This window comes from Delphinapterus leucas, chromosome 5, assembly GCF_059928025.1.
Source record: "Delphinapterus leucas isolate spDelLeu-1000000601 "Yukka" chromosome 5, BTC_Dleu_Yukka2, whole genome shotgun sequence".
Lineage (NCBI taxonomy): Eukaryota > Metazoa > Chordata > Mammalia > Artiodactyla > Monodontidae > Delphinapterus > Delphinapterus leucas.
In genome coordinates, this window is record NC_143133.1 from 95054878 (window position 1) to 95080254 (window position 25377).

General features: G+C 40.3%; 1 protein-coding gene across 1 annotated transcript; it reads left to right on the top strand.

Annotated features, from left to right (window-relative positions):
- The first annotated feature begins 591 nt into the window (after positions 1 to 591).
- On the top strand, positions 592 to 24799 carry BMP3 (bone morphogenetic protein 3). The gene is made up of 3 exons (XM_022599538.2): positions 592 to 932; positions 17203 to 18113; positions 24490 to 24799. The coding sequence occupies exons 1-3, from the start codon at positions 608 to 610 to the stop codon at positions 24679 to 24681; spliced, it is 1428 nt and encodes a 475-aa protein (XP_022455246.1). The 5' UTR covers positions 592 to 607; the 3' UTR covers positions 24682 to 24799.
- The last annotated feature ends 578 nt before the right edge of the window (positions 24800 to 25377 follow it).

Consider the following 25377-nt stretch of genomic DNA (forward strand, 5'->3'; position numbering starts at 1 on the left):
CCGACTGTACAGATCAGCCAGAGAACGAAGGCAGTCTCTCCCTCTTTCTCTCTCTCTCGCTCTCTCTCTCGCACACAACACACACACACACACACACACACACACACACACACACACACACTCAAAACTCGGACTGGCCGCACCGCGGCTGCTCCAATCCTTGCAAAAGGCGAGCGAGCGCCCTCAGGACCGCGGCGCTCAATCCCGCTCAGTCTCTGCGCCCGACACGGCGCTAGTCCCCGTGCCCAGCGCGGCAACTTCGCCCGGGTGTTCCCGAAAATAAAGCGGGGAGGGAGGGTACAAACAGATCCGAAAACACCCCGGCCACACACGCCACGACTTCAGCTCTTTCTTGGGGTCTGAGTGGAGACTGCGCCGGCAGCGCCCTGCGCTGGTGAGGTCCGCGCCGCTGCCGGGGAAGAGCCCACCTGCCGGTCCGCGATCGACCGGCGCAAAAAGTGGGGCTGGTCGCTGTCCTGCTCAGGCAGCGTCCGGGCTCCGGGCGCCCTCGCCCAGCTCTTTGGGAGTTCAACCTTCCTCTCTGCCGCCGGCCCTGGGCGCCGCAGAGGGACCCCCCCAGGACACAGCAGCGGACGCGGACCTCGCTATGGCTGGGGCTCGCAGACTGATCCATCTATGGCTGGGCTGCTTGTGCGTGAGCCTGGCGCATGGACAGAGACTCAAGCAGCATTTCCCGGAGCTCCGCGAGCCCGTGCCAGGCGACCGCACGGCAGGTGGTGGCCAAGACCCCCTCCCGCAGCCGCTCGACAAGGTGTCAGAGCACATGCTGCGGCTCTACGACAGGTACAGAGGCGGCGGCAGAGCCGAGGCGGCGCGGACACCGGGGTCCTCGGAGCGGGGTTCGCCCCCTCTGCTTCCCCAGCCCCTGCGCGAGGGCAACACGGTTCGCAGCTTTCGAGCCGCAGCAGCAGGTGAGTGCCCGAGGCGCCCCCTTTCCGCGGTCCCGCCCCAGGTGTCTCCCGGGACCCCCACGGCTTCCTCGTCTGCCCTGTGTTACCTAGAGACCTTCCCTCGCCCTCCAGCTCCCCTCCGAGCCCCTCGGCCCTGTCACACCCCGCATCCCGCCTGTGAGTCAGCCCAATGGTAGAGTCCGAATTGAGAGGGAGAAGTGGAGAGAAGGGCGCTGAGCCCTGGAGGGAGTCGGCTGGAGGAAGTGCGTGAAAGAAGGGAAGGGGCTGCCCCCCCCCCCCCCGCCCACAGGGTCCTCCTGCCCTGGGTGTCTGGAGCTTCTCTGGGGTACCTTGTGCTGATGTTTCTTAAGTCGGTCAGCGGAAATTCCCTTGGACTGGACTGGGCTTTAGCCATGATTACCTAGAGGCAGATGTCATTTTATGCCAACCCCGGGGGCACCAGAGAGAAAAGTCACACCTGAACTAGATGCCTTCCCTTGGGCTTTTAGACAGTCGCTTCTCCAGACCTTGCACCTCCTCTTAACTCGCGTCCTCTGTGTTACTATATTTGACACTTTCTACTTGATAGTCCCTTGGTGGCAAACACACAAACTAAACCAGTTGCTTGGGTGTTTCGATTATTTAAAACCCATCTGGGCAAATAGTGGCTGTACCACCCACCCTGGGAGGAGCTGGAAGGGAGGGGAGCAGCTGTGGATGTAAACACCTCTTGGAATCCGCCGATGAAAATCTGCTCATCCCGTTTTTCAACACAGATCACTGCGGACTGAAATTCATGGCTTAACAAGGTTTCTCCTGGCCCCTGCGGTGAAGCGAATAACTTATGCTAACAGCCTGCTTCCCTTGTGCTAACAGCTTGAGGGAAAGTTTCCTGGACACTAACTCGGTTTATGTGCTTTGAGGATGCACCAGGCTTTTTTGTTCACTACATTCATGATAAAGGGACCTGTCTTCAGTGAACCATTGAAAAATAGCCAAGAACTTCAAGTAAGGAGGCCGTGCCTCATGCTCTATCAATTCTGTCAGAATCACTAGAAAGAAATCTCCCAAAGCTTTGATATGTAGGACTCCTGGAAAAGAGGAACACAAAAGCATCCATCAAGGAAAGCCCTAGGTTGACACTGTAAATATACTCTAGAGCTCATAGGCATGATGACATTTACAATAAACGTGAATTATGCTTTCTAATGCAGAATTCTTCAGCTATAGTCTGAGCTGAACCAGATTTCACTTTCTTCTTAAAACCACGAGCACGATCTATAAGGAGTTGGCCTTTGCTACGGAAACAGAAACCTGCTCTGGTTCATCCACACTGTGTCAGCCACTTGAGAAGGCTGTCCTGACAGCTGACCATACCAGTGAATGCCCTGTTTACTTTAGTGCAACTCCAAGGGCAGAGCTCAATGAAGAAGTAGTGTGGGAGAAACAAGGGTAGTTGGGTGGGCAAGGCAGGTGGCAATAATGAAGATACTGGAATCATTCCTATCTCGATATTCATTTTCTTGGTACTATTCCTAGGGAGTAGCTGAGGTGCCCAAAAGGTGAATAGCATTTTTGGTATTGGCAAATTTCATTTTAGTATGAATCACGAGGTTTGGAGGTAGCATGTGAGTTTGTTTCATTCACAACTATTGTATAGTGTTTTTGTATGTTTGTTTTAGACTGAGGGAACCATGAGTGGGAGATGGATAAGGATTTGAATAACTCAGCCCCCTTTACTTTTTGGGTCCAACTCACTCCATGCATTATAATTGCAGAGTGTCCCTTATCAGCCTCTCTGTAGTCTTATACCATCAAATGATAAACTCTGATACAGAGGCCAGAAGTTCCCTTGAAATGATGAATTGCAGCTTGAAGCATATATACAAGGCTGCGTGCCCTGATAAGAAAAGTAATTCCTTTAACATCCTAGAGACTGTCTTAATGACTTATTCATCAAATGTAGACACTGGTTTTTGTGGAAGCTGAAGTGTCCTGTTACTACATTGGAGACTTCTGGAGAGACTGTTCGCCTTGGACCCCTTCCAAGAGTGTTTAGTTACTAACACACTAGAAGGACCTTATTATGAGGCAGTTCTGGCTTTAATAAGGCAGGGCTCCAGGAAGGTGCTAAGGCTTTCGTGTGTGTCTCCTTTATCCATAATAGCATTTCTGTAACATCCTTCAGCTTGTGACATACATTCTGATGCAGGCGAAAGATGCTGTCTGCATTAATAAATTAGATATGTTTTCTAGTCCATAGTGTTTAAGTTTCACAATGTATGGGCTTCTCCGTACCAAGGATGTTACAGGTTTTAATGGAAGGTCAGGTGTGTGCTGTATCTATGGAGTGGCTGCTGTTCTGGCAGACTTTCCCAGTGCTTATTCAGGCTGAGTTATAGCCTTAGAGCCCTATTTGCTCCTTGGAGCATACCTGATTAAAATTATTTATTGTTCTAAACCTAGAATATCTTTGGTTGAAATTTAGCTTCTGTGGTCTCCCTCTTATTACTTTCTACTTAAACCATTACTTGATGGTGGGTGGCATTCATCCTAAATACACTTTCTGCTAACCCTTTTCTCCTCCCTCAATGGTGTGCAGTTGGTGTGCCAAAACCGTAAGTTTGGAGAACTCATAAGTCTTTTTGTGATGTGTAAGGGTTTACATAAAGATACGTTTTATCTTTCCCTTTGTAAAAGGTAATTTACAAAATTATTGATGACAGAGAAGTTCGGCTTTAGAAAAACACACCGTCTTAAAGGAAGACAAGAGGGATATGAAATCAGCTTTTATTTTAATCTTAGTTTAAGTTGTCCTTGGCTTCTATGTAATAAAAAAAGAGTATTTTACATGAGGTTTTCTCCTGGCTTGGTCCTTTAAGATACATACTTTGTGTTCATTAGTTTCTCATCATTTCCATAGTCACTTAATCTTATTTTTCTTAATCATAAATTTAACCTCTTTAGAGAAAGCAATTAAAGCACAGATGTTCTTATTAGGAAACTATCATTATTTTAATTTATGACATGTAACTACAAAAATGGTTGCATTTCAGTGGATTTATGTCACCTTAAAAAAGAAAAATCACACAGACTTCAGAGACAAAAAGAAAAGAAAGTTGAGGAAAGTCAGACCCAAAAGTGAATATTTTCCTTCAGTGAGAAAGGGGAGAGTCTTTCCTACTGTAACCAAAAGTCTTTAAAAATGAAGAATTATAAAGTGACCTGTTTCTGAAGTGCAAGTCTAAAATATAAGGCTTTAGGAAAGATATAATTAAGGGCTAAACCATCATTCCAATAGGAGCCAGTCTTGTAAAATGCATGGGCCAGTGGGAAAGCATCATTTTTGATGGATTTGATGGCAAGGGGGTGTAATAACTTTATTAAAACACAATTACCTTGAAATTCCTGACACCTAGAAACTAGGCTTGAAATTAAAGAGTACTTAGATTATCTGATGTTTTTATTCCAAGAACAATAGTACATCTGGAGAGGGGGAGCTGGCTGTGCAGCTGCTTTGAATTACACACTACTTTGAATACGTGATAGCCCTTAATGAAGTTTTTACTGTAATAGGCAAGACAGCTTTACAATCTCTGACATTTAAAAATCCATAAAACCATGAATTCTTGATTATCTATGCTAATGGAAAAGAGAAAGAGAACGTATTACATAGAAAATAATTTAAATTTAGCTTTTTAGTATAGTTAGACATACTCAGAGAGACCAAGAGACCACGAGGGTCAATGAAAAACATCGCCTAAGCAGATAATTCACTAGGGGAATATTTGTACATTAAAAATATATACATAATTAAGAATATATTAAAAGGGTTACAGACATTTTATCGAAGCAGTGGAAATTTATAAGCACTTGATTGACCCAGTTCAGATTTTTCTAAAAATTAAATAGAGATGTGGATGTCAAACCTGCTCTTAAGCATTTTGGGATTATACAATTTTGTATTTGGAAGAGGCTTTAAAGAAAGCAAGTCCAACCCCTTACTTAAATGGAAGAAGAAATGGGCATCATGATGTATTTGCCAGACAGTTTTTCAAACATACTGAGCTCATCTCAAAACCTATGATTTCTAATCATCTTATTTTCTAGGAGAAAATTTTTTAAAAGAGGGTCTTTAAAAGATGTTAACAGGTGTTACATAAAATTGCATTCCCTGGTCAAATAAGTTTGGGAAAAATGATCAGTTTGCTTTGAGACCTTTCAGGTCCTTTAAATGCTAGTGGACCCTCTTAAGAGTGGATCACTTTCTCCCCAAGAGAGCATTTTAGAGAATTATGGTTCTAAGATATCTATTTGGGTAAACATTGGTTCAGAGCCTTCCTAATTTCTCAAGAAAGAAGATATGCAAAATTCAAGTGAATATTATGACTGAAAACTGTCTCATTTCTCATTTGTTTATTCAGGATGTTTACTTACATTGTTAGTTTTTGGACTTGAGTCCAGTTGGCATTGTACAGTTGGCCCTCCACATCCCTGGTTACCAAGGATCCAACTACAGATTGAAAATATTTGAGGGGAAAAATTTCAGAAGTTTCCCAAAGGCAAAACTTGATTTTGTTGAATTATAAATACTCTAGAGATGGTTTAAAGTGTACGGGAGGATGTGGTAGGTTATATGCAGATACTATGTATGCCATTTTATATAAGGGACTTAAACATCTGTGGATTTTGGTATCTGCAGGGGTCCTGCAACCAGTTCCCTGCGAATACCAAGGGCCGACTCTACCATCTTCCTGATTAAATATCTTAAACTTCTCTGAATGTAATTTTAGAGTTTCTGTCATTAAATTTGATTTTGCCTGTTTCCCTATGAATTCTCCTTCATTGTTTTCTTCTATAGGATTAATATTTATTATTTTACATCTAATCTGGTATTATTCTTTTAAAAGAAAAGCTACTTTATTTGTGGAAAAATTCACTAGAGGTCATGCACATCACTTCTTTAATGTTTTACCACGATTAATCCTTGGTTATAGACACCTATCAAATCTCTTATATAATCCCAATTTGTTTGCTGTATTTATTAGATATAATAAAGCTCACACCTATCAAAAAGCCTAGTGAAAATTATTGAGCAACTTTGCATATACTTTGTATTTGCTATTCAGGATTTTTGTGCTCCTACGTCAGAACTTTTCTCCTAAAATTTTAATGGTTTTCTCATATATCCAATGTGTATACCCTAGTAATCAGTATCTTAATAACTTTATTTCAGTGGTATGGTGGAAAGAAGTTTGGTATCACAAAGAGTCTCTATTTGAACTTTCCTACGCCAAGTTTCAATTCAGAGTGAATTTTTAGGATTATGTTACGAACACATGAAAATAGAATTTTGTAATGGAAACACTGACATAGTATTAATCAAGTGACACAAGTATACCAGGATAATATCTACTTTGGACCATAGTAAACCATGACAGTATGACCGAAGAGCCCTCATCTGTGGAATATATTTAAAAATCCATACCATTGCTAGTCTATTCATATGTTAGTAGTGGCTGTGTCCTAGAATATTTTCAGGGATGATATTATTAAAGGCACGAATGTCTCTTTTTTCATCTGAAACATCGGCATGTAAGTCATAAAGCCAATTGACCATGGGGTTTTATTGACTCCTTCAATGATCTACCTTCCTTTACGACCCATCGTTTCTTGGCAATAGAACCACAGTAAATGCAGTGCCTTGATTTTATTTGGGCACACTGTAAATAAAAGTGTTTGGACAAACTGATCCTACTGTATTACCAACTTCAGTATGTTCTTCCTTTATTGAGTGAGTAAATATTAAATATTCCTATTAAATATTATAGTAAGTGTTAAATATTCCTTTTATAAAATAATTGCATCCAATAGCTTTAGAAATGAAAGCTTCTTTGCCCAGTCCTCTGATTTTACAATTAAAACTATTGAGGCCCAACACGATCTTCTTTGCTTTTCCTTCAAAGAAAATTTTAATTTAATTGCATGGTATTAATCTAAAGACTGTTTGAGTTCAGTATAATTGTTGCACTTAGGCATGGGTTAAGATAAATGGTTTTCAAGAAGAGAATAAATTCCTAGAGTTTCAGTTTTTCTATTTCCTGAGGCTAAGCATTAAGAGATCTAAATGCTAATCTTGGCTGAATTGCTAATTAATAAAGTTATCTAATATTGCTAGGCCTAGTTTTGACATCTATCAAATGGCTTAAGTCACACCTACTGTGCTAGTCTCACGGAAAGATGGTGCAACTTAATTGAAAAAAATTGAGTGTGAAAATGCATCAAAAGTTTGGAAGCCCTATATAAATGAAGTATTCTTAATATTTGGAGATACTGTTTCTCTCTAGCTTCCCACAAAACCTTAAAACTACGTAAAACATTAATAGTTTCAATTGTTTGTAGCACAAAGGATATATCTGGGTAGCAACATAAATATGAAGCGGTAGTAGTCCTCTTGTAATACAGTCTATGCTATGCCAAACCTACATTCGAGAAATTACCGTTTCTGTCCTAACCTTGGTGGCTGCATGCAGCAGAGTTGCACCTTTTTATAGTGATCTCTTGAAGTTAGTTTTTCTCAAAGTATGGTCCCTGGATTGGCAGCAGCAACATCACCCGGGATTGTTAGAAATTCTCCAGCCCACCCAAACCATCTGAATCATACTCTGAGCTTGGGGCACAGAAATCTCTGTTTTCACAGGCCATCAAGGTGATTCTGATGCATGTTTGAGACACTCTGTTCTAAGCTCACGTCTCTGGAGTTTTGAGTATCTTATAACCAGCGTCTGAAATCTAGGATTGATTAACGTTCTGGTTCTGGTCTCATCTGGCCCTTTTAGTGGGCCTTTCCCCCAGACAAATGGTTTATTAACTCATGTAAGGGTAACTTTCTTTCACTCTGGAAGGTATATTAATGTCTTTATGACAGTTTTACCCTGGGGAGGAGTTCAAAAGTAAGTTGATAAAGACGTCTTACCCTTCTTTCACAGCTGCAGAGAGTTTGGGGCCTGATAGGATTGCTAGAAAGAGGATGATGGGGCAGGGGCCAAGTCTCTGGAGGGCAAAGGGCATATCTCATTTCATGCTTGTATTCTGAAGGCCTGGCATAGTTTGCCACACAGTAGGCACTCAGTAAATATTTCAGTTGACCTGAATTAGATGTTCAGAGGACTAGATAAGAAAAAATAGTAGAAAAACTATTTGCCAGGCAAAGGATCCTTTAAAAATAAGATTGCCATGAAAGAATTTTCCATGAGGCACTTTACAAAATATACGTTGAATGGCAAAACTATTCTATTTTATATACCACTGTTCTTGTAATGCTTCTTTTCTGATGAACTGAAACTCCAACAGTACTTATCCCCAAGAAGGTCTTTTGCTGACTTGAAAGTTTTTTCACTTGAAAGCTTTTTCACTTTAGTGTGAAGTGGGAAACACTTTAGAATCTGGTAAGTTTATACCATTGCTCATTCAACAAATTTGACAAGTATTTTTCAGGATATCAATGCTCCAGACTGTGCAAAGAACTAGGAGTTCAAAACTTTATCCGGACATAGGTCTACCCTCCGAGAGCTCACAGTCTAGGAATGCCCTTGGGTGGAGGCTAAGAGCAGATAAACGGATTAGTGAACATTTTGCTGTTCTAGAAAAACATACATTATACCATCTTTGGCCATGTTTTACTTTGGACATAGAGAATGGTTGTTTTGAGATCCCATAAAAGTCAGTTATTTGACTGGAACACTGCAAGAAAAAACACATTCTGACTTGTGTTCTATTTAGAATCTCTCCATCTCACCTTTGCCCAGAAACCGAAGGTGGCATAGAGGAACTGCAGCCTTGACTCCACAATCTACAGCAAATATTCAGCCAGTGACCGTGGGCGCATATGGCCCTGTCCTAGGCACCCCTGCATTTCTAGCAGCTGTGCTTTGTTTGGAGAAAGAGGTGGAAAAAAAAGAGTTGTTCTTAGTTACATATTTTCTGTATGACTAAAATGTTTTCCCTGCTTCCTGGGGATTTAACAAATCATCAAGATTTCATTTAGTCTATTTGTTTTAAAATCAGACTTTACATAGAAAGCTTTCCATTGTATATTCTATTTCCCTTTGAAAACGTTCTGTGTGGGCCAGCACGAAGGTGACCTTCCACTCACCACTCCCTGGGCACGGCCTCAGCTGCTCCCTGAGAGAAATTGAACTGTCGCCATAGTACAGCTGGTCCCAAGTCACAGTTTCCTTACTGAGCTCTTGGTTTCATGAGGTGCAGGTGCTTTCTTTTCAGATGAAAACAGAAATAGATCTTCTACCTTTATCTAATAACCAAGCTCCTAAAAAAGTCCATATAGGTAGTACAAGACCTGGGTTCCTCTCCAAGATCAGTGCTCACCAGCTGGCTGCATTTATGGTCCTTCATTTTTACATTTCTACAATGAATAGGTTGGACTAAATCTGTTTATTCACAAAAGAAGCATTTATTGAGCACCGCTTAAGAGTTAAGCCCCACGCTCGGGACTGAAGAGTCTGATGTAATTACTACAGAGCCTTGTCTTTACAGAATTTATGGTCTTAGGAAGGAATAACAATATAATGAAAATAGTAATAGAGGAGGGGTCTGAACCGAAGGAGTGGGTTGTCGTGACAAGCTTGCCTCTGCTTTGCCTTAAAAATCGAATCTGGATAATAATCAAGGAGAACTACTTTGGGTAAAAGCATTTCAGGGAGAAGTGGCCGCAGCCGCAAAGTCCTAACAGATGTGCAAAGGAAAGTATGGCTTGTTCTGAAACTCACCTGACTTCTAAACCCCTTTCCAATTCACAGGTATTATGACTCTAGAAAATTCAGAATAAGATTATCATGCCAATGGCACATCCTAACTAGACCACAGTAGACGTATTCTCAGCAAGGAAAAATCCAAGCTTGTGCTAGTGCCAGCAAACAGTAAGAAAACAGCACCACCTATTGGTAGTTATATTTTGGCATCAAAAACATTTCCTTAGGAAGAGCTGGAAATATAGCCTATCGTAGTTCCTTGCAAGGGATCTGAGAGGTTATCTAGTTCACTTTTCACAGCTTCCCTACCGTAAAGAGATCCTCCTGTAATAGTCTTGAATTATGACCATCTCTCTTCTGTCTGCCTGGTCCCACAGGGGTCTCACCCTCAGGCTAGACACTTAGAAAGTCATTACGTTGACCTTGATTCTGGTTCCATTCAGCTATCACCTTTAGACTTAATTCTCATCTTTGACACTGACAAGAGAAACCCTGATCTCTCTGCAGCCCCTCAAATATTTGCAAACAATTCTCACGTCACCGATTAACCTTTTTTTTTTCTTCTTCCAGAGCAGGTATTCCGTATTCAACTCAAATTTGTAAGAAATAACTTTAAGACAAACATCTTGGTTACTTTCCTAGTTGCTCTCTTTTATAACAATAAACTAGTTAAAATAAGAGCACCCAGAATTAAGCATGCAACTCTAGATAGAATTGGATTGGCATGGCACAGTTACGTTCTCTAATACCTGAAGACTACCAACAGCCTAAAAATACATAAACTATTGTTTTGTAACCTGATAACATCTGCCATTGCTTTTTAATATTATTATTATATGTTTGTTCTTATTAACCAGAAAGTATACCTCCGTTTCCGGATTCATCGATTCCAAATAGGTAAGTATCGGAATATTTCAGAAGAATAGAAAAAGTGAACACGAAAGTATTTTCCATTCACTGATATTTCAACATAGATATCTTCTTCACAGATAAGTCTGCTACTCATGGGGAAGAGAGAGAAGGCTACTGCAAAACTCCTGTTGTTAAGTATACGAGAAGATACTTTTTTGAAAAGATAAATTAATATAAAATCTAAAAAAGCATGAGAGTAATTGAATAGATATTATTACCACATATTTCAACTTGCAGGGAGGTATTTATCTTATCTTATATACTCTACTGCCCTCATCTACTCGACTCCATGCAGCCCTCTCACTACTCTTTTTGGACATTTATAAAGACTAAGTACTTGTTGACTTGTTTTAGGGAAAAGAGCATTGACTTGCATGGAAATGAAATGAAAAGTCAGGGAAGGCAAAAATAAAGTATGGGTTCAAGGAATGTTTTGTGGAACTGTTGAGACTTCTAGCTCATTGTTTTAAAAGACGTGGGGAGGAGGGAGATCTAGGACAGGCAGAGGTAATGCATCTCCTCATCTGGGTGGAAATAGCAAAGGCATCGAGTGCTACGTATCATACAACACCTTTAGTTAGGAGCTAAATGTGAATTGGCCATTTCTTTTCTGAGTTTCGGCAGTTTAGGTGTCTGTACGGACTTCGAATAACTACGTTAATATGGGATATTTTTATAAGTTCCCATTAAATATTGGAAATATTGCTTATGCAAAATCTTCCAGATGTCCAACACTGCTTGTGACTAGAATGTGCTGCTTTTATCTCCTCCCCAACACTCCCTTTTCCTCTCATTTTTTTTTTAATTGAAGTATAGTTGATTTACAATGCCATGTTAGTCTCAGGTATACAGCAAAGTGATTCAGTTATACACATATATATATTCTTTTACCTTATAGGTTATCGCAAAATATTGAGTGTGGTTCCCTGTGCAGTAGCTCCTCGTTGGTTATCTATTTTATATATAGTAGTGTGTATCTGTTAATCCCAACCTCCTAATTTATCCCTCCCCACCTTCCCCTTTGGTAACCATAAGTTTGTTTTCTATGTCTGTGGGTCCATTGCTATTTTGTATATAAGCGCATTTATATCGCTTTTTTTTTTTTTTAGATTCCAAATGTAAGCGATATCATATGATATTTGCCTTTCTCTCCTCATTCTTAAAAGTCTGGTTAAAGGTTGCATCTTCCCCATATGTCCCTCTTCCCCATACATGGGGAAAGTTCATTGCTCCCTCCTTTGTGCTCCAAAAGCATAGTTAACACCTTTGACGGAAAGTAGCATCATCACGGCGTAGCTACCTGCATATTGATCTTTTCCCCTTGTCCTGGTGTGGACAGCGGTGGCCATTGGGCAGCGGACCCAGCCAAGGGTCCAGCACCTCATAGGTGTTCAATTCATATTTGTTAAAGTAAAACATTTGTTTTGCTTTAGTTCCTGTTCTTTGTTGGTTGTACTGGTTGTATATGTGTAATACACAAATAACACAATTGAAGCTATGTGTATAATTGCCTTGCCATAAAGCACTGTTGCTCAACTGCCCATTTAACTCTATTTTAGAGCAGTTTGTTGGTCTTTGACTTTTGATTGCAGATTGAACTGTTTAGCTACAGCTGGAGGGAAAATTTAAACGTATTCACCAAAATTATCTTAATATAATGTCCTTAATAAAGGAAGGTGTGTTGCATTCCAAGAAAATAATCTTTTGCTCAACTTATGTTTTGGTCTGCATATTCATGTTTAGCAAATTCCTAATTCTTCACCGTCTTTGAAAAACAATGCCTTTTTTCTTTCCTTTTGGACTATATGACCACAAAAATGGTGATCATTCCACTGTCCAAGAGAAATTTACTTTTAACCACAGATGTGAGCCACATATGTAATTTAAAACTTTTAGTAGCCACATTAAAAAATATGAGAAGCGAAAGGAGAAATTAATTTCAATAATATATTACATTTTAAATGTTCTGCACCCACACCAACAAGCAATTCTTGAACACCAGCAAGGGGTCTCAGAATTCAACTGAATTCTGCCACCATCTACCTGAAGACAGCATCAAATTCCCTTGGTAAAGGGCTCAGTCCCACAAGACTGTCCTCCACTTCAGATGCCAGTCCCAAACCCAGGTTGTTTCCTGTGCTTCTGACCAAACTAGCTACAGATTGGAGTTTCCCACAACCTCCTCCTTGGGTTTGGTTAATTTGCTAGAGTGGCTCACAGAACTCAGGAAACCCATTTACTCACTAGATTACCAGTTTAGTATAAAAAGATATAACTCAGGAACAGCCAGATAAAAGAGATGCAGAGGGCAAGGTAGGGGAAAGGGCTTGGAGATTCCATGCCCTCTCTAGGCACGCCACTCTCCCCAATCTCCATTTTGTTCACCAACCCAGAAGCTCTCCAAACCTTGTTTTTTAAAATTTTTATGGAGGCTTTGTTACCAAGTCCAAGTTCGCTCTGCTCACCACAGGACAGGACAAAATATTGGATTGGAAAGCCAAGAAAATGGCAGACTAGTGTCTCTGAAAAACTATCTTATCAGGGTTTGGATGCCCGTTTCTTTTATAGCACAGAGAGGGGGAGAAGATAAGGAAGTAAAGTAAAAAGGCCATAAGTTTTGGAAATATTCCCTGGAATGGCCAGCCTCGGGGAGGGGGTGTGTTAATTTCTTCTTTCTTGCAGCCATCCTCAGGTGGACAGGGTCCGGATGCTTCCCTGAACAAAGGCACTTTGGTTTAACATTCAGGCAGGGGGGCAGGGTTCCCCGAGGCAGGCCATTATGTATAGACAGTATCCTTTTGGTGAACAAAAGCAGCAGCAAGCAAAGGTTAAAGTAAAAGAAACAGATCCAGTATGTAGTCACAGTTGGCTCTTCCCTGTTACAGCTTCCTTATGTAGGCATGGCTGATTAAATCATTGGCCATTGGTGATTAATTCAACCCTCAGCCCCTCTCCCCACCCCAGAGGTGGGGACTAGAGCTGAAAGTGCAAACCCCCAATCACAGGGTTGGTTCCCAGGCAGCCAGACCCCATTCTTAGGTGACCTCCAAAAGTCACCTCATTAACATAACAAAGGACACCTCACGGCTCTCATCACTTAGGAAATTCCTAGAGTTTTTGGAGTTCTAGACCAGAAACGAGACTAAGACCAAATATGTATCTCTTATTATAAATCACAGTATCACAACATTTAACCCAGTGTATCCAAATATTATGATTTCAACACGTAATCAATATAAAATATATTAATGTGATATTTTATACTAAGGCTTCGAAATACAGTGTGTATTTTACACTTACGGCACATCTCAATTCAAACTTAAGTGACTAGTTGCTATCATAGTGGACATTGCAGGTCTAGTTAGCTAACATTCATTGAGTTTTTTCCTAAGGGCTAAGTGCATTACCTGCATTCTTTCAATTAATTCTCACAACAACTCTGCCGTTGATACTATTGGGTTCATTTTACAGGTGAGCAAACTGAGACTTGAAGAGTTTAGGTAATTTGCCTGAGTACAGCTATTGGGTGTGGTGGAGCTGAGGCAGGGTCATAAGGGCTTTGACTTCAAACGATGGCACTGAATTAAAATTAAAGCCACCAGAAGAGGCCGTATGGCGAGTTCTGTGACATTTATGAGACGATACTGAAGAATAGACACAAGGTGAAGGCTGGTTAACAGCAGGGCACAAGGTGTCTGGAAACATGTACGAAAGAAGGAAATATTTTGAAGCAAAATGTAGGCAAAAGGAGTAGGATTGGTTTCCCCAATAAGACACCATCACCCACATCCCTCGGAGTTCATTTCTTCCCTGCCAGTGTGTTCCTTTGGCAACCATCTGATTGCCACATACCTAGAACAGAGTGACTTCTCTTTCCTTCCATTTAAAACTTCCATCTGGGTAAAAGTACACGCTCTTTGAATGTATGAATTAAAAGTATGAATTAAAGCTAGCGTCTGAACAAGCCTGATGCCATGGCTTTGTTATAAAGGTCTGTAAAATATTATCCTGGTGTCATGGATTATACAAACATTCACAAATGGCAGTTTACTCCTTTTCCCTCACACAATGTTAGAAATGAGTAAAATATGTTTCCCACTGCACTTCCCTTATAAATGGGGACTCAATGAACTCATTTTAAGTTTCCAGATCTTTATAAAAATGTTTTGTTTTTACTAAAATATGTTTTTGATCAAGAGCATAATTTCACGATTGCGTGTATGTTTCTGAAACAAATATGTATATGAAGCAAGTGTATGGAGGAGGGCCCAGGCTCTGGTGACCGATCCCAGGACAGAGGATTCTTGAGCCTAAGCTCAGCCTTACCATTAGCTCATTAGATGATCTCAAGAACAGGAACCAATTTCTGCCCTTACTAATCAATCGCCCATTCTGTTACTCTCTCTCATTTCTGCATCTGAAGACTTGGAAATACAAATTGCCCAGTTTCGATAATTCTGTCGCACTCTACAGAAGCAATTCAACTCTTATATTCATGTAATTACATAAACTTTAGACAAGCTCCACAACAGCACTAATTCTTCATGACACTTTTGACTGTGTGACTCATTTTTCAGATGTTATCTGAAGATGGAGCTATGTGGTCTTGCTTACCCACCCTCATCCTGCACCCTTAACTTTGTGAGGAAGATAGAAGAAGGGGTAATCCCTGTATTATGGTTAACACCAGTACGAACAACAATAATAATTTATACTTAAGAAACACTTACTGGACCCTTTATGAACTGATTTACACACATCTCATTTAATTCTGATGACAGGAGTATTATTCCATTTAATGAATGAAAACACTAGTTACGTAGTTAATAAGTGGCTGAGCCAGGATTTGAATCAAAGTGAATTTACTTCCACCAATGCTTGTAACCAGTAGGCTAGACGCTGCTTCAGATAAGATGCTATCATGACACTGTGCCAAAATTATAGGAACAGTTCTTGGCAGTCTCATAATTAAAAGCCAGAACGCTCAGCTCTCATACCACTACGTTTACAAGTGTGTTTCAGTAAAGGAAAGAGAAAATTATTAAAAATGGCTGACCCTTGCCTTAATCTTCATCCAGTTTATAAAATTACTCCTTTTGTTTAATTGTGGTGAAAATTACATAATTTAAGCATAGCTATTTTTAAGTGAACAACTCAGGGGCATTTGGTACCTTCACAGTGTTATGCAGCCACCAGGTTTATCTAGTTCCAAAATATTCCTATAATCCCAAAGTAAAACCCCCTACCCATTAAGCAGTTTCTCCACATTCAGCCCCTGGCAAACACTGGTCTGCATTCTGTCTCTATGGATTTACCTGTTCTGGATATTTCACGTAAATGGAATCATACAACATGGGACATTTTGTGTCTGACTTCTTTCATTTAGCACAATGTTCTCAAGGTTCATCCACGTTGTAGTATTATCAGTCCCTCATTCCTTTTTATGGCTGAATAATGTTCCATTATATGACTATACAACATTTATTTATCCATTTACCCATTGATGGACACTGAGCTGTTTCTACCTTTTGGCTATTGTGAAGAGTAGTGCTGCTATAAACGTGCATGTACGTGTACTTGTTTGAACACCTGTTTTCAATTCTTCTGGGTTTATACCTGGGGTAGAGTTGCAGGGTCATGTGACATTTCTATGTTTAACTTTGAGGAATTGTCAAACTGCTTTCCACAGCAGCTGAACTATTTTACATTATAGCCAGCAATGTAAAAGTGTTCCAATTTCTCCACATCCTCACTAACACTTGTTATCTTGTTTTTCTTATTATAGCCAGTCTAGTATATGTCAAATGGTACCTCATTTTGGTTTTGATTTACATTTTTCTGATGACTAATGATGTTGAGTATCTCTTCATGTGCTTGTTGGCTATTTGTATATCTTCTTTGGAGAAATGTCTATTTGATTCCTTTGCTCATTTTTTATTGGTTTGTTTGTCTTTTTGTTTTGAGTTGTAAGGGCTATTTTTATATTCTGGGTCCTAGATTTTATCATATATATGATTTGAAAATATTTTCTCCATTCTGTAGGTTGTATAGACTTTCTTGATAATGTCTTTTTTTTTTTTTCTTTTTTTTTGTGGTACGCGGGCCTCTCACTGCTGTGGCCTCTCCCGTTGTGGAGCACAGGCTCCAGACGCGCAGGCTCAGCGGCCATGGCTCATGGGCCCAGCCGCGCCGCGGCCTGTGGGATCTTCCTGGACCAGGGCACGAACCCGTGTCCCCTGCATTGGCAGGCGGACTCTCAACTGCGCCACCAGGGAAGCCCAATAATGTCTTTTGATGCACATAATTTTAAGTTTTGATGAAGTCCAGTTTATCTATTTTATGGATTTATCTACTTTATGGATTTATCTACTTTTTTGATTTATATGTTATTTTCTTTTCTTACTTGCACTTTGGGTGTCATATATAAAAATCCACTGTCAAATCCAAACCCATGAAAATTTTACCCTTATGTTTTCTTCTAAGAATTTTATGATTTTAGTGCTTATATTTAGGTCATTTGTTCATTTTGAGTTAATTTTTGTATATGATGTGAGGTAGGGGTCACGTTTGCTCCTGTTTACTTTCTTTTTTTTTTTTTTTCTTCCTAGGAACCCTTGAAAATGAGAAACTGCATATTTTTAACCTGACTTCTCTAACCAAGTCTGAAAACATTTTATCTGCCACACTGTATTTCTATATTGGAGAGCTAATAAATATCAGCCTGAGTTGTCCTGTGTCCCAAGGATGCTCACATCATTCCCAAAGGAAACACATTCACATTGAGCTCTCTACGTGGATCCTCAAATCCACCGGAAACCAAAGTCAACTCCTGGGTCATCTTTCAGTAGATGGAGCGAAACTTCATCGAGATTTTGTTTCCTGGCTGTCTAAAGACATCACTCAACTTTTGAGGAAAGCCAAGGAAAATGAGGAGTTCCTCATAGGATTTAACATTACTTCCAAAGGCCACCAGCTGCCAAAGAAGATAACACCCTTTCCTGAGCCTTATATCTTGGTGTATGCCAATGATATTGCGATTTCTGAGCCCGAGAGTGTGGTATCAAGCTTGCAAGGGCACCGGAATTTCCCCACTGGAGCTGTGCCCAAACTGGATAGCCGTATCAGGGCTGCCCTTTCTACTGAACGGAGGAAGAAGCGCTCTGCTGGGGTCCTGCTGCCTCTGCAGAACAATGAGCTTCCTGGGGCAGAATATCAGTATAAGGAGGATGGGGTATGGGAGGAGAGAAAACCTTACAAGACTCTTCAGACTCAGCCCCCTGAAAAGAGTAAGAACAAAAAGAAACAGAGAAAGGGACCTCACCAGAAGAGCCAGACGCTCCAGTTTGATGAACAGACCCTGAAGAAGGCAAGAAGAAAGCAATGGATTGAACCTCGCAATTGTGCCAGGCGGTACCTTAAAGTGGACTTTGCAGATATTGGCTGGAGTGAATGGATTATCTCCCCCAAGTCCTTTGATGCCTATTATTGCTCCGGAGCATGCCAGTTCCCCATGCCAAAGGTAGCCATTGTTCTTTGTCCTGTCCTTCCTATTTCCACAGAGTAGAAAGGCACATGTTGAGTGTGTGTTTCCATTTACAAAATCCATCTGGACCTTTATGCTTGCATTCTAAAGTGTAATAGGTAACATGGTTATGCTTGGTTTTTCTTTAATGGTTGTTAAAGTAATATGAAGTCAATATTGGTATGAAGAAAGATATGAGAAAAAAATGTATGTGTAAAACATGTTTTTTGCATTGTTCCCAAACACAGTGCATATTCAGCGACCTGGTCACAGGTGAATCTGTGCCGGTCCACAACAAGCAAGCCCCAAATGGTAGAAGGCTGATCTTTGAGGGGGTATTCAGGGAATGAGTGAATGTCATGAGAGCAAAAGGAAGGACTAATTGGACTGATGCCCTGATTCAGAACATTTTTTGATAGTCTCTTGTGCGATGAATTGTCATCATGGGGCTTAGGACCAGGGTTGGGCTAGGAAAACTTACCTCATGAAATCCACCAGATGCTTATATCATTTGCTTCTCTGATAAATATCAGAACAGGAGTCAGAATAGGGAACAATGACTCTGTAGACTTCTAAGACCCATTTCAACCAGTCAGAGCTTACCTGTGCCTCTTCCAAAATCAGTGCACTGAGCTTCATCCTATCAGTACTCAGAATCCTGACAGATGTATTCTCAGAAGCCTTCCCAACCCCACCTCCATCTTGCACAGCAAGTCCAAGCGACTGTTCTCTTTGAATTTAGAGTTAATAAAACATATATGTACCCCTTTGCCTTCCATTAAGCTTATTGCTGCACTTTCATTCTTAGCTTGTAACAATTTGGATTATACAATGAAAAGTGTTCCTAGAAATAGAATTCAGAGGAAGAATAAGAGTGGCTTTTTGTTTTGTTTTGTTTTTGTTTGTTTGTTTGTTGCAAAACTTGAAGTGAATCAACTTCTGCTATTGTATGTTGATGGAGGAAAAAAACCCTTTGCCTCAAAAAGTGACCAACTTCTGCTTACAGATCTTTAAAGCAGCTTGTTCATGTTACAGGCCTGTGATCATTGGGATGCTAAGGGCAACACACCCATAAAGCAAAGGGCTGACTGAACAAGACCAGGTCAGCCTCAGGGCCAGGACCTTGACTGAAATCCCATTTTCCTGTTACAATGTCTCAGGAGGATGAGCTTTCTACATTTTCTAGACCTTGTGAATTCCATGTTTTGTCAACGCAAACACAAAGTAAGCATTATATACGTTTATAATGACATAAACTGCCTTATCTTGTCTAAATATTTATAAAGGACATTTTACTGATCAAACGAAACTTGGTCAAACTGGGATAGCGTTTAAAACACACAACAAAGATGCCAAATATAACAGGCAGTGATGAATCTTTATTTTACAGTGTGGCTTGCTTTGTGGCATTGAGAGGCAGAAATGGATTCAAACTGTCTCTAAACCTGGGATGACTGATTTTAAGTGGGTCTCTGAGTCTTCCAAATAATCCCTCTCACTCTCATAAACTGTGGTTTCTTCCAGGTAGCCTGGGGAAGGAGTTTCCCTCTTTCTTCTTGACTCCAGATTTTAAGACCCAGGGAGCCATGATAATGTGGAGATACTTAGTCAGTTGGCTTACCTGGCCTGGTCTCCACATTACCCCAGTTTGCCTCTCCCATTTCCTGTCGGCTCCTCTTGCTTTTCCTGTTCAAAAACCTTGCTTCCATAGATCTTCATCGCGGCTCTCAGTGATCTAAAGAATAATAATTTAAAAACTTATGAGGGTTAAGTTAAGAATAGAAGAGATAAGTTTAAGGAAAGAAGTGTGGTAGTGCAACAGAATGATTAAATGTGCATGCTCGACCGTAGCTGGGTTTCTTAACCTTAAGATGCCTGCAATTTGCCTCAGGATCTTGTTAATCTGTAGGTTCTGATCCAGTGGTTCTGAGGGTCGAGCCTAATATTCTGCATATCTCACAAGCCCCTAGATGTTGCTGATACTACTGGTCCACACATCGTACTTTGAGTCGTCAAATCCTTTTGCCTTAAAACTTGGTTCCACCTCTTACCAGCTTTGTGTTTTTTGGGGTTTTTTTTTGGCTGGGGAGGAGTTACTCAAACTTTCTGTATGTTAAGTTTCTCATCTTTGAAAGAGGTACCACAGTAAATAAAAATATCGTAGTATCTACATAATGAAAACAGTGGGAAAATGAGATCATAGAGCAACTTGTGCTTAGTAGGCACTCAACAAATTTTTGCCATTGACATGATTATTCGCGGCCATTGTTTATTATTATTGTTGTATTAATGGCCAATGGACTGAGGAGAATAGAAAATCAAATGTAGGGGACTGAAGAAAAACCACTTAGGAAAAGGGATCAAAAGAATAAAAGATGTAAGACAAGAAAAAGTTTTGTACATGTTTCTTACCCCTTTTTAAACATCACAAAGCTTCAAACTGGATTCTCCCTTCAGTCCAACAGTCCATAACCTCTTTGGAGGGTAATAGAATCAGGAGGGCATTGGTTGCAGCACTGAACTCATGATAATAGTTGTCAAAACTTGAGATGGCATCAGAACTGCAGGGAGAGTTAACAGGGATAAGGGTGTTTTCTCTCTGAGTTGGAGATGTCCTTCTGCCAAGTTGAGAGTAGAAGTTTGGCTGTGATGTGGAGTTCTCAGTCTCTCATCACCTTGTGTGGATCTGCTTTTCAAGTTTTTAGTGATTCCCTTTAAGTGTTCCAGGCTTTGTGTCTTTCAAATGGTACAGTCACCTAAAGGATGGGAAGCGTGAAGCAGTGTGAAGCTGTGACATCAGGGGTACCTAATCGGTGTTGCTGTTATCAGCAGTGTCCAGCATGGTAAGCAGAGTAAACTATTTAAATAAAAATATAGTCTGAGCAACAGAGGAAAACAAGGTCTCTGATCAGATCAGTACAAACACATGTGGAATAAGTGAGGTGCCAAAGAACTTTCAGACTGTAGATATACATTTTGCCCCAGAGAAAATTTCTCCCAGACCAGACTCCTCTGCTGGCCCTCCTTCCTTCTGGCCTCCTGAGTGAGAGCCTGCTCTCTAGAGCGGGTTCTTTGTCTGCAAAAGTTGACAACCTGTCTGTAATTCAGAACAGCTGTGTTCTGCCTTTCCCAAATTCCAGGCTTTGCCCTTTCACTGATTCCAATTAGATAGTTTCTGGGCTATCACACCCATGTGGGCTGGAAGAGTGTGGAGCAAAACCCCATGGCCTGAGTCAGGAATGAAGGCTTGGAGCTGATGACATACTCTCCCCTGCTAACGCATTTGTAATCAAATTCAACTCGAGGACATCATCCACAGCTTGGCAGGTGCGGGCCTGACCACTGCAGATTTCATTCACAGACACGGCAGCTTGAATTTTTCTGATTTCTAGCCCCTACAGCCAATCTGTCCTCCCAGGGAGAGAGACCCCTGGCGTTCTGCCATGAGATGAGAAATACCCATGTAGCTTTAGCCAAGCCGTATGCTTTTGCCTCCCCTCACCACCATAAAAGAGATGGAAAACAGAGATTTCAGATGAAAATGATTGAGCCATTGTTGCTGACAGAGGTCCAAGGGAACCAGCAAGGGTTGGAGGAGTGAAGGACTTTTTTCACGGAATGGTGCTAAGGCTGGGAATAGCAAAGACACAGAATTAGGGAGCAAGGAAGCTAAACACTTTGAACCAAGCATCCTATATAAAGAAGAAATTCACATGGATGAGGTCAAAATGATGTGCCCTCAATTAATTTCCTGAGGTTTCCAGTTCCAATCTCTGATCATGAAGATGAACTCTAAAAATCCTAAATCTTGATGTACCGAGTTACCTAAGCAAAAAAAAAAAAAATGACCTAAACAGATGTCAATGTCATGTTTCACCTTCAATAAAAAGGGAGGCTGGGAAAAAAAACAACACAGGTTTGCATTTGTCATCACTAGGTTTCTTAAGCTACGTAAAGAGGGTCCTGAGAAATGTAATCGGAGCTCAAAAACAAACAAAAATGATAAACTGGCAAATGCTCCACACTAGCAAATGACCGCATGGATCTTTTGTGCATGATATAATTGTTCCTGGTCATGGCAGCTTGATCAGAGAACTTCACAGTGAGAAAAAAGGGGACAACTCCCTCGAAAACTGAGAGGTTGCTGATAAGACACACCAGCAGGGAATCAAGAGCTTGCACCTGGATTCCAGTGAGCCCACCAGAGACAGCTCATAGTTCCTGAATCTATCATTTGTGAGTTAGAGCTTAAAAAAAAAAAAAAAAAAAAATGACAGGAATTTTCCTAGGGAACACCCATGAATATTTTCCGTATCTGCGCCAGGTCATTTGCTCAGAACCTTTCATTTTTGTTGATGGGAATTATTTCCACAGAAATAGGTACAGTGGAGGGTATGTTATTATTTATAAGTATTTCATCCATTTGGCAAGTATTAATTCAGTGCCTAGAGAGCCTGCTCTGCTTCAGGCACTGAGGACCAGCCATGCACAGCAGGATTTATGGATCAAGTCCTCGTCTACTTAAATAGATCTACTTTATATGAAAAATAAATAGTATAGGAGTCAGTAAAACATTAACAATAACAGAATATTGTCATAAAATCTATGGTTTTTAAAAAATCCTTTGGGGCATTATCATATGCTGTTTGGATGATTGAATCTTAAAAATAAATTAATAGAGAAAAGTGTAGCTGCAAAAATTTTCTTTAGAAATCACCAATACTAATGAAATAGCAAACAGTGGCCATTGAGCCCTGTTGTACAATATGGATTGCAGTTTGTCAGTTACACAGATAGTATTGTTGCCACAGGGCACATGATATGCAAAATAGAGCAACATAGACTTCTTATCCTTAAGGAGAGAGAATACCTTTCTTTGCAATGCTACTTAATTGTAAGTTAACTACTCTTCTTAACATACACTTAAAATCTCTAGGAAGAAAGAGTAAATAAGGCAGCTGGCCATCATCAGACTGATTTTAAAATAATTTATGCCTGTTAGCAATAATGTTGAAGTCTAATGTATGGATAATTTTTTTCACTAAGATTGAAAGATGAGATGAGACAAATCAGATTTGCCCTTTTTCTGCCCCCCTCCCCCCAATCCTATTTTTTTTACACTGTGCCAGCTTTCTATATTATTTGCTTCTTCCTTGGCTTGTATATACTCTTAACCTTTTAACTTGTTGCAGTTTCCCATACTGGGAGTTTTAGGTGTGTAAAATTAGAATACCAATTAATTCACTGGGGGCAGAGGTGCCTCTGAAACATGGCTCAAAATCTTGACATTAGAAAACCAGAGTTTTGGCCTAAATCCCACACCTGAATTGACACATGATCCCTGGCAAGTTACCAAATTCCTGTTTTTAAATTTGTTTGAAACAAAACTGGTTTCATCTGCTTAAAAGAGACATTGGGGAGAACTAATGTTGAAAATTGTGGCACCGCTCATGAAGAAGTTCTTACCACTCTGGCAATAATACCTAAGCATTCTGGGCTTGGAAGAGTGACCAGTCTTCAATGCTTAGCAGAGCTGGATGATACTCTCTAGATAAAACCACACGTCTTATGTGGATGTTAATGATCCCATTTGGCATTTCTGGGGAACAGCTTTTACCCAGGTTTCTTTGGTCAAACTTCTGACAGCCATGGGATAACCTCAGGCCCTCTAGATTATTCCCTGAGGATATGCCCCAGACTTAGAAGACGCTACAACCTTTAAGTCTGAACCCATTGAGCAACAGTGACCCCCAGTGGCCAATTGTGTAATCACCATCAATTCATCCTGGTGGTAATCATTAAATAAATCAATGCCTCTCGGTACGCTGGTGTTATTTTTAAAACAAAGTATAAATTTCACTATAGCAGTGGCAAAAATATCTATGTTAAATAGGTTCTTGTTAAGGGTTCTTTATGATTAGCATAGGATCAAGATCAAATTGTTTCCGTTGCAAACCTGTTATACAGAACAACCTAGGGTGTATTAATTCTCTGGGGAGTAAGTCATTTTTAATTAAACAATTCTTGCTTTAAAAACTGGATTAAAATCCTCACTCTACATGTCTACATGACTTTAGACATGTCGTTTAAGCTTTCTGAGTCTATGTCTCTACCTGTAAAATGTACGAGATGGCTGTTTTGTTGTAAGGATTAGAAATATTACACAGAACATGCCTGGCACTGAGCTGGCACTTAGTAAATGACAAATCACCGTTTTGGTGATGGTGATATTGGAGGTTGGGTTGAATGTGTAACGATGCCAGGGCTTTAGTAAGCTGTTGAAGCAGATTCATAATATATACATTTTAGCGATGAGGGCTGGAGAGCGGAAAAGCAGTTCCACCTAATTGGTGTTCTCCCTTTTCTTTTCCAGTCTTTGAAGCCATCAAATCATGCTACCATCCAGAGTATAGTGAGAGCTGTGGGCGTCGTTCCTGGGATTCCTGAGCCTTGCTGTGTGCCAGAAAAGATGTCCTCGCTCAGCATCTTATTCTTTGATGAAAATAAGAATGTGGTACTTAAGGTATATCCAAACATGACCGTAGAGTCTTGCGCTTGCAGATAACCCAGCAAAGAACTCATCTGAATGCTTAATTCAATCATTAGTTTATTTTTATGGACTTTTTTTTTTTTTTTTTGCACTGCCAATGCCTTTCATTTCAAAAGATTTTTTAATGGTCAAAAGAGAGTGAGTAAATAGACTGATGATTTCCACCAGGGAGAACTGGACTGTGTCTGTTTCTGAATGTAATTCAAAGCAAGATTTTAGAAAATATGGACATCTCTTTCTTTAAAAAAAGAAAAAAATCACGCAAGACAAGTGATCAAACTGTTTTTAGAACTATTAGAGAACAAACTGATTTATTTTTGTAATGGGCTTTGAAAATAGATTGGAAAAACCCAATAGCTTATCATTGATCTCTGCTCATAGAGAATAGAATCATTTCATATCTTAAAGTAGGCTTATTGCCTTAGATTCCTGAGCAATGCATCAAGTGCTAAATAATCCTATCCGCTCTGATGTTTGTCTTAAAATTTATGGAGACTAGTTTACCTGTGTTTGTCTCTACAGGTCATTGTGTGACTAGCTGAGTGCAGAGTGTGTGCTCTTTGTAGATGCATGTGAGCACATTGCCAGGGACCTGTGCCCTCTTTAGGAAGGTTTGCTTAACATGGCTTTATAATTCAGTCTGCACAGGATTCTTGTTTTGTTTCATTTCATGTTCTGGCAAGTCCCATTCAGTTACGAGAACTTTACCAA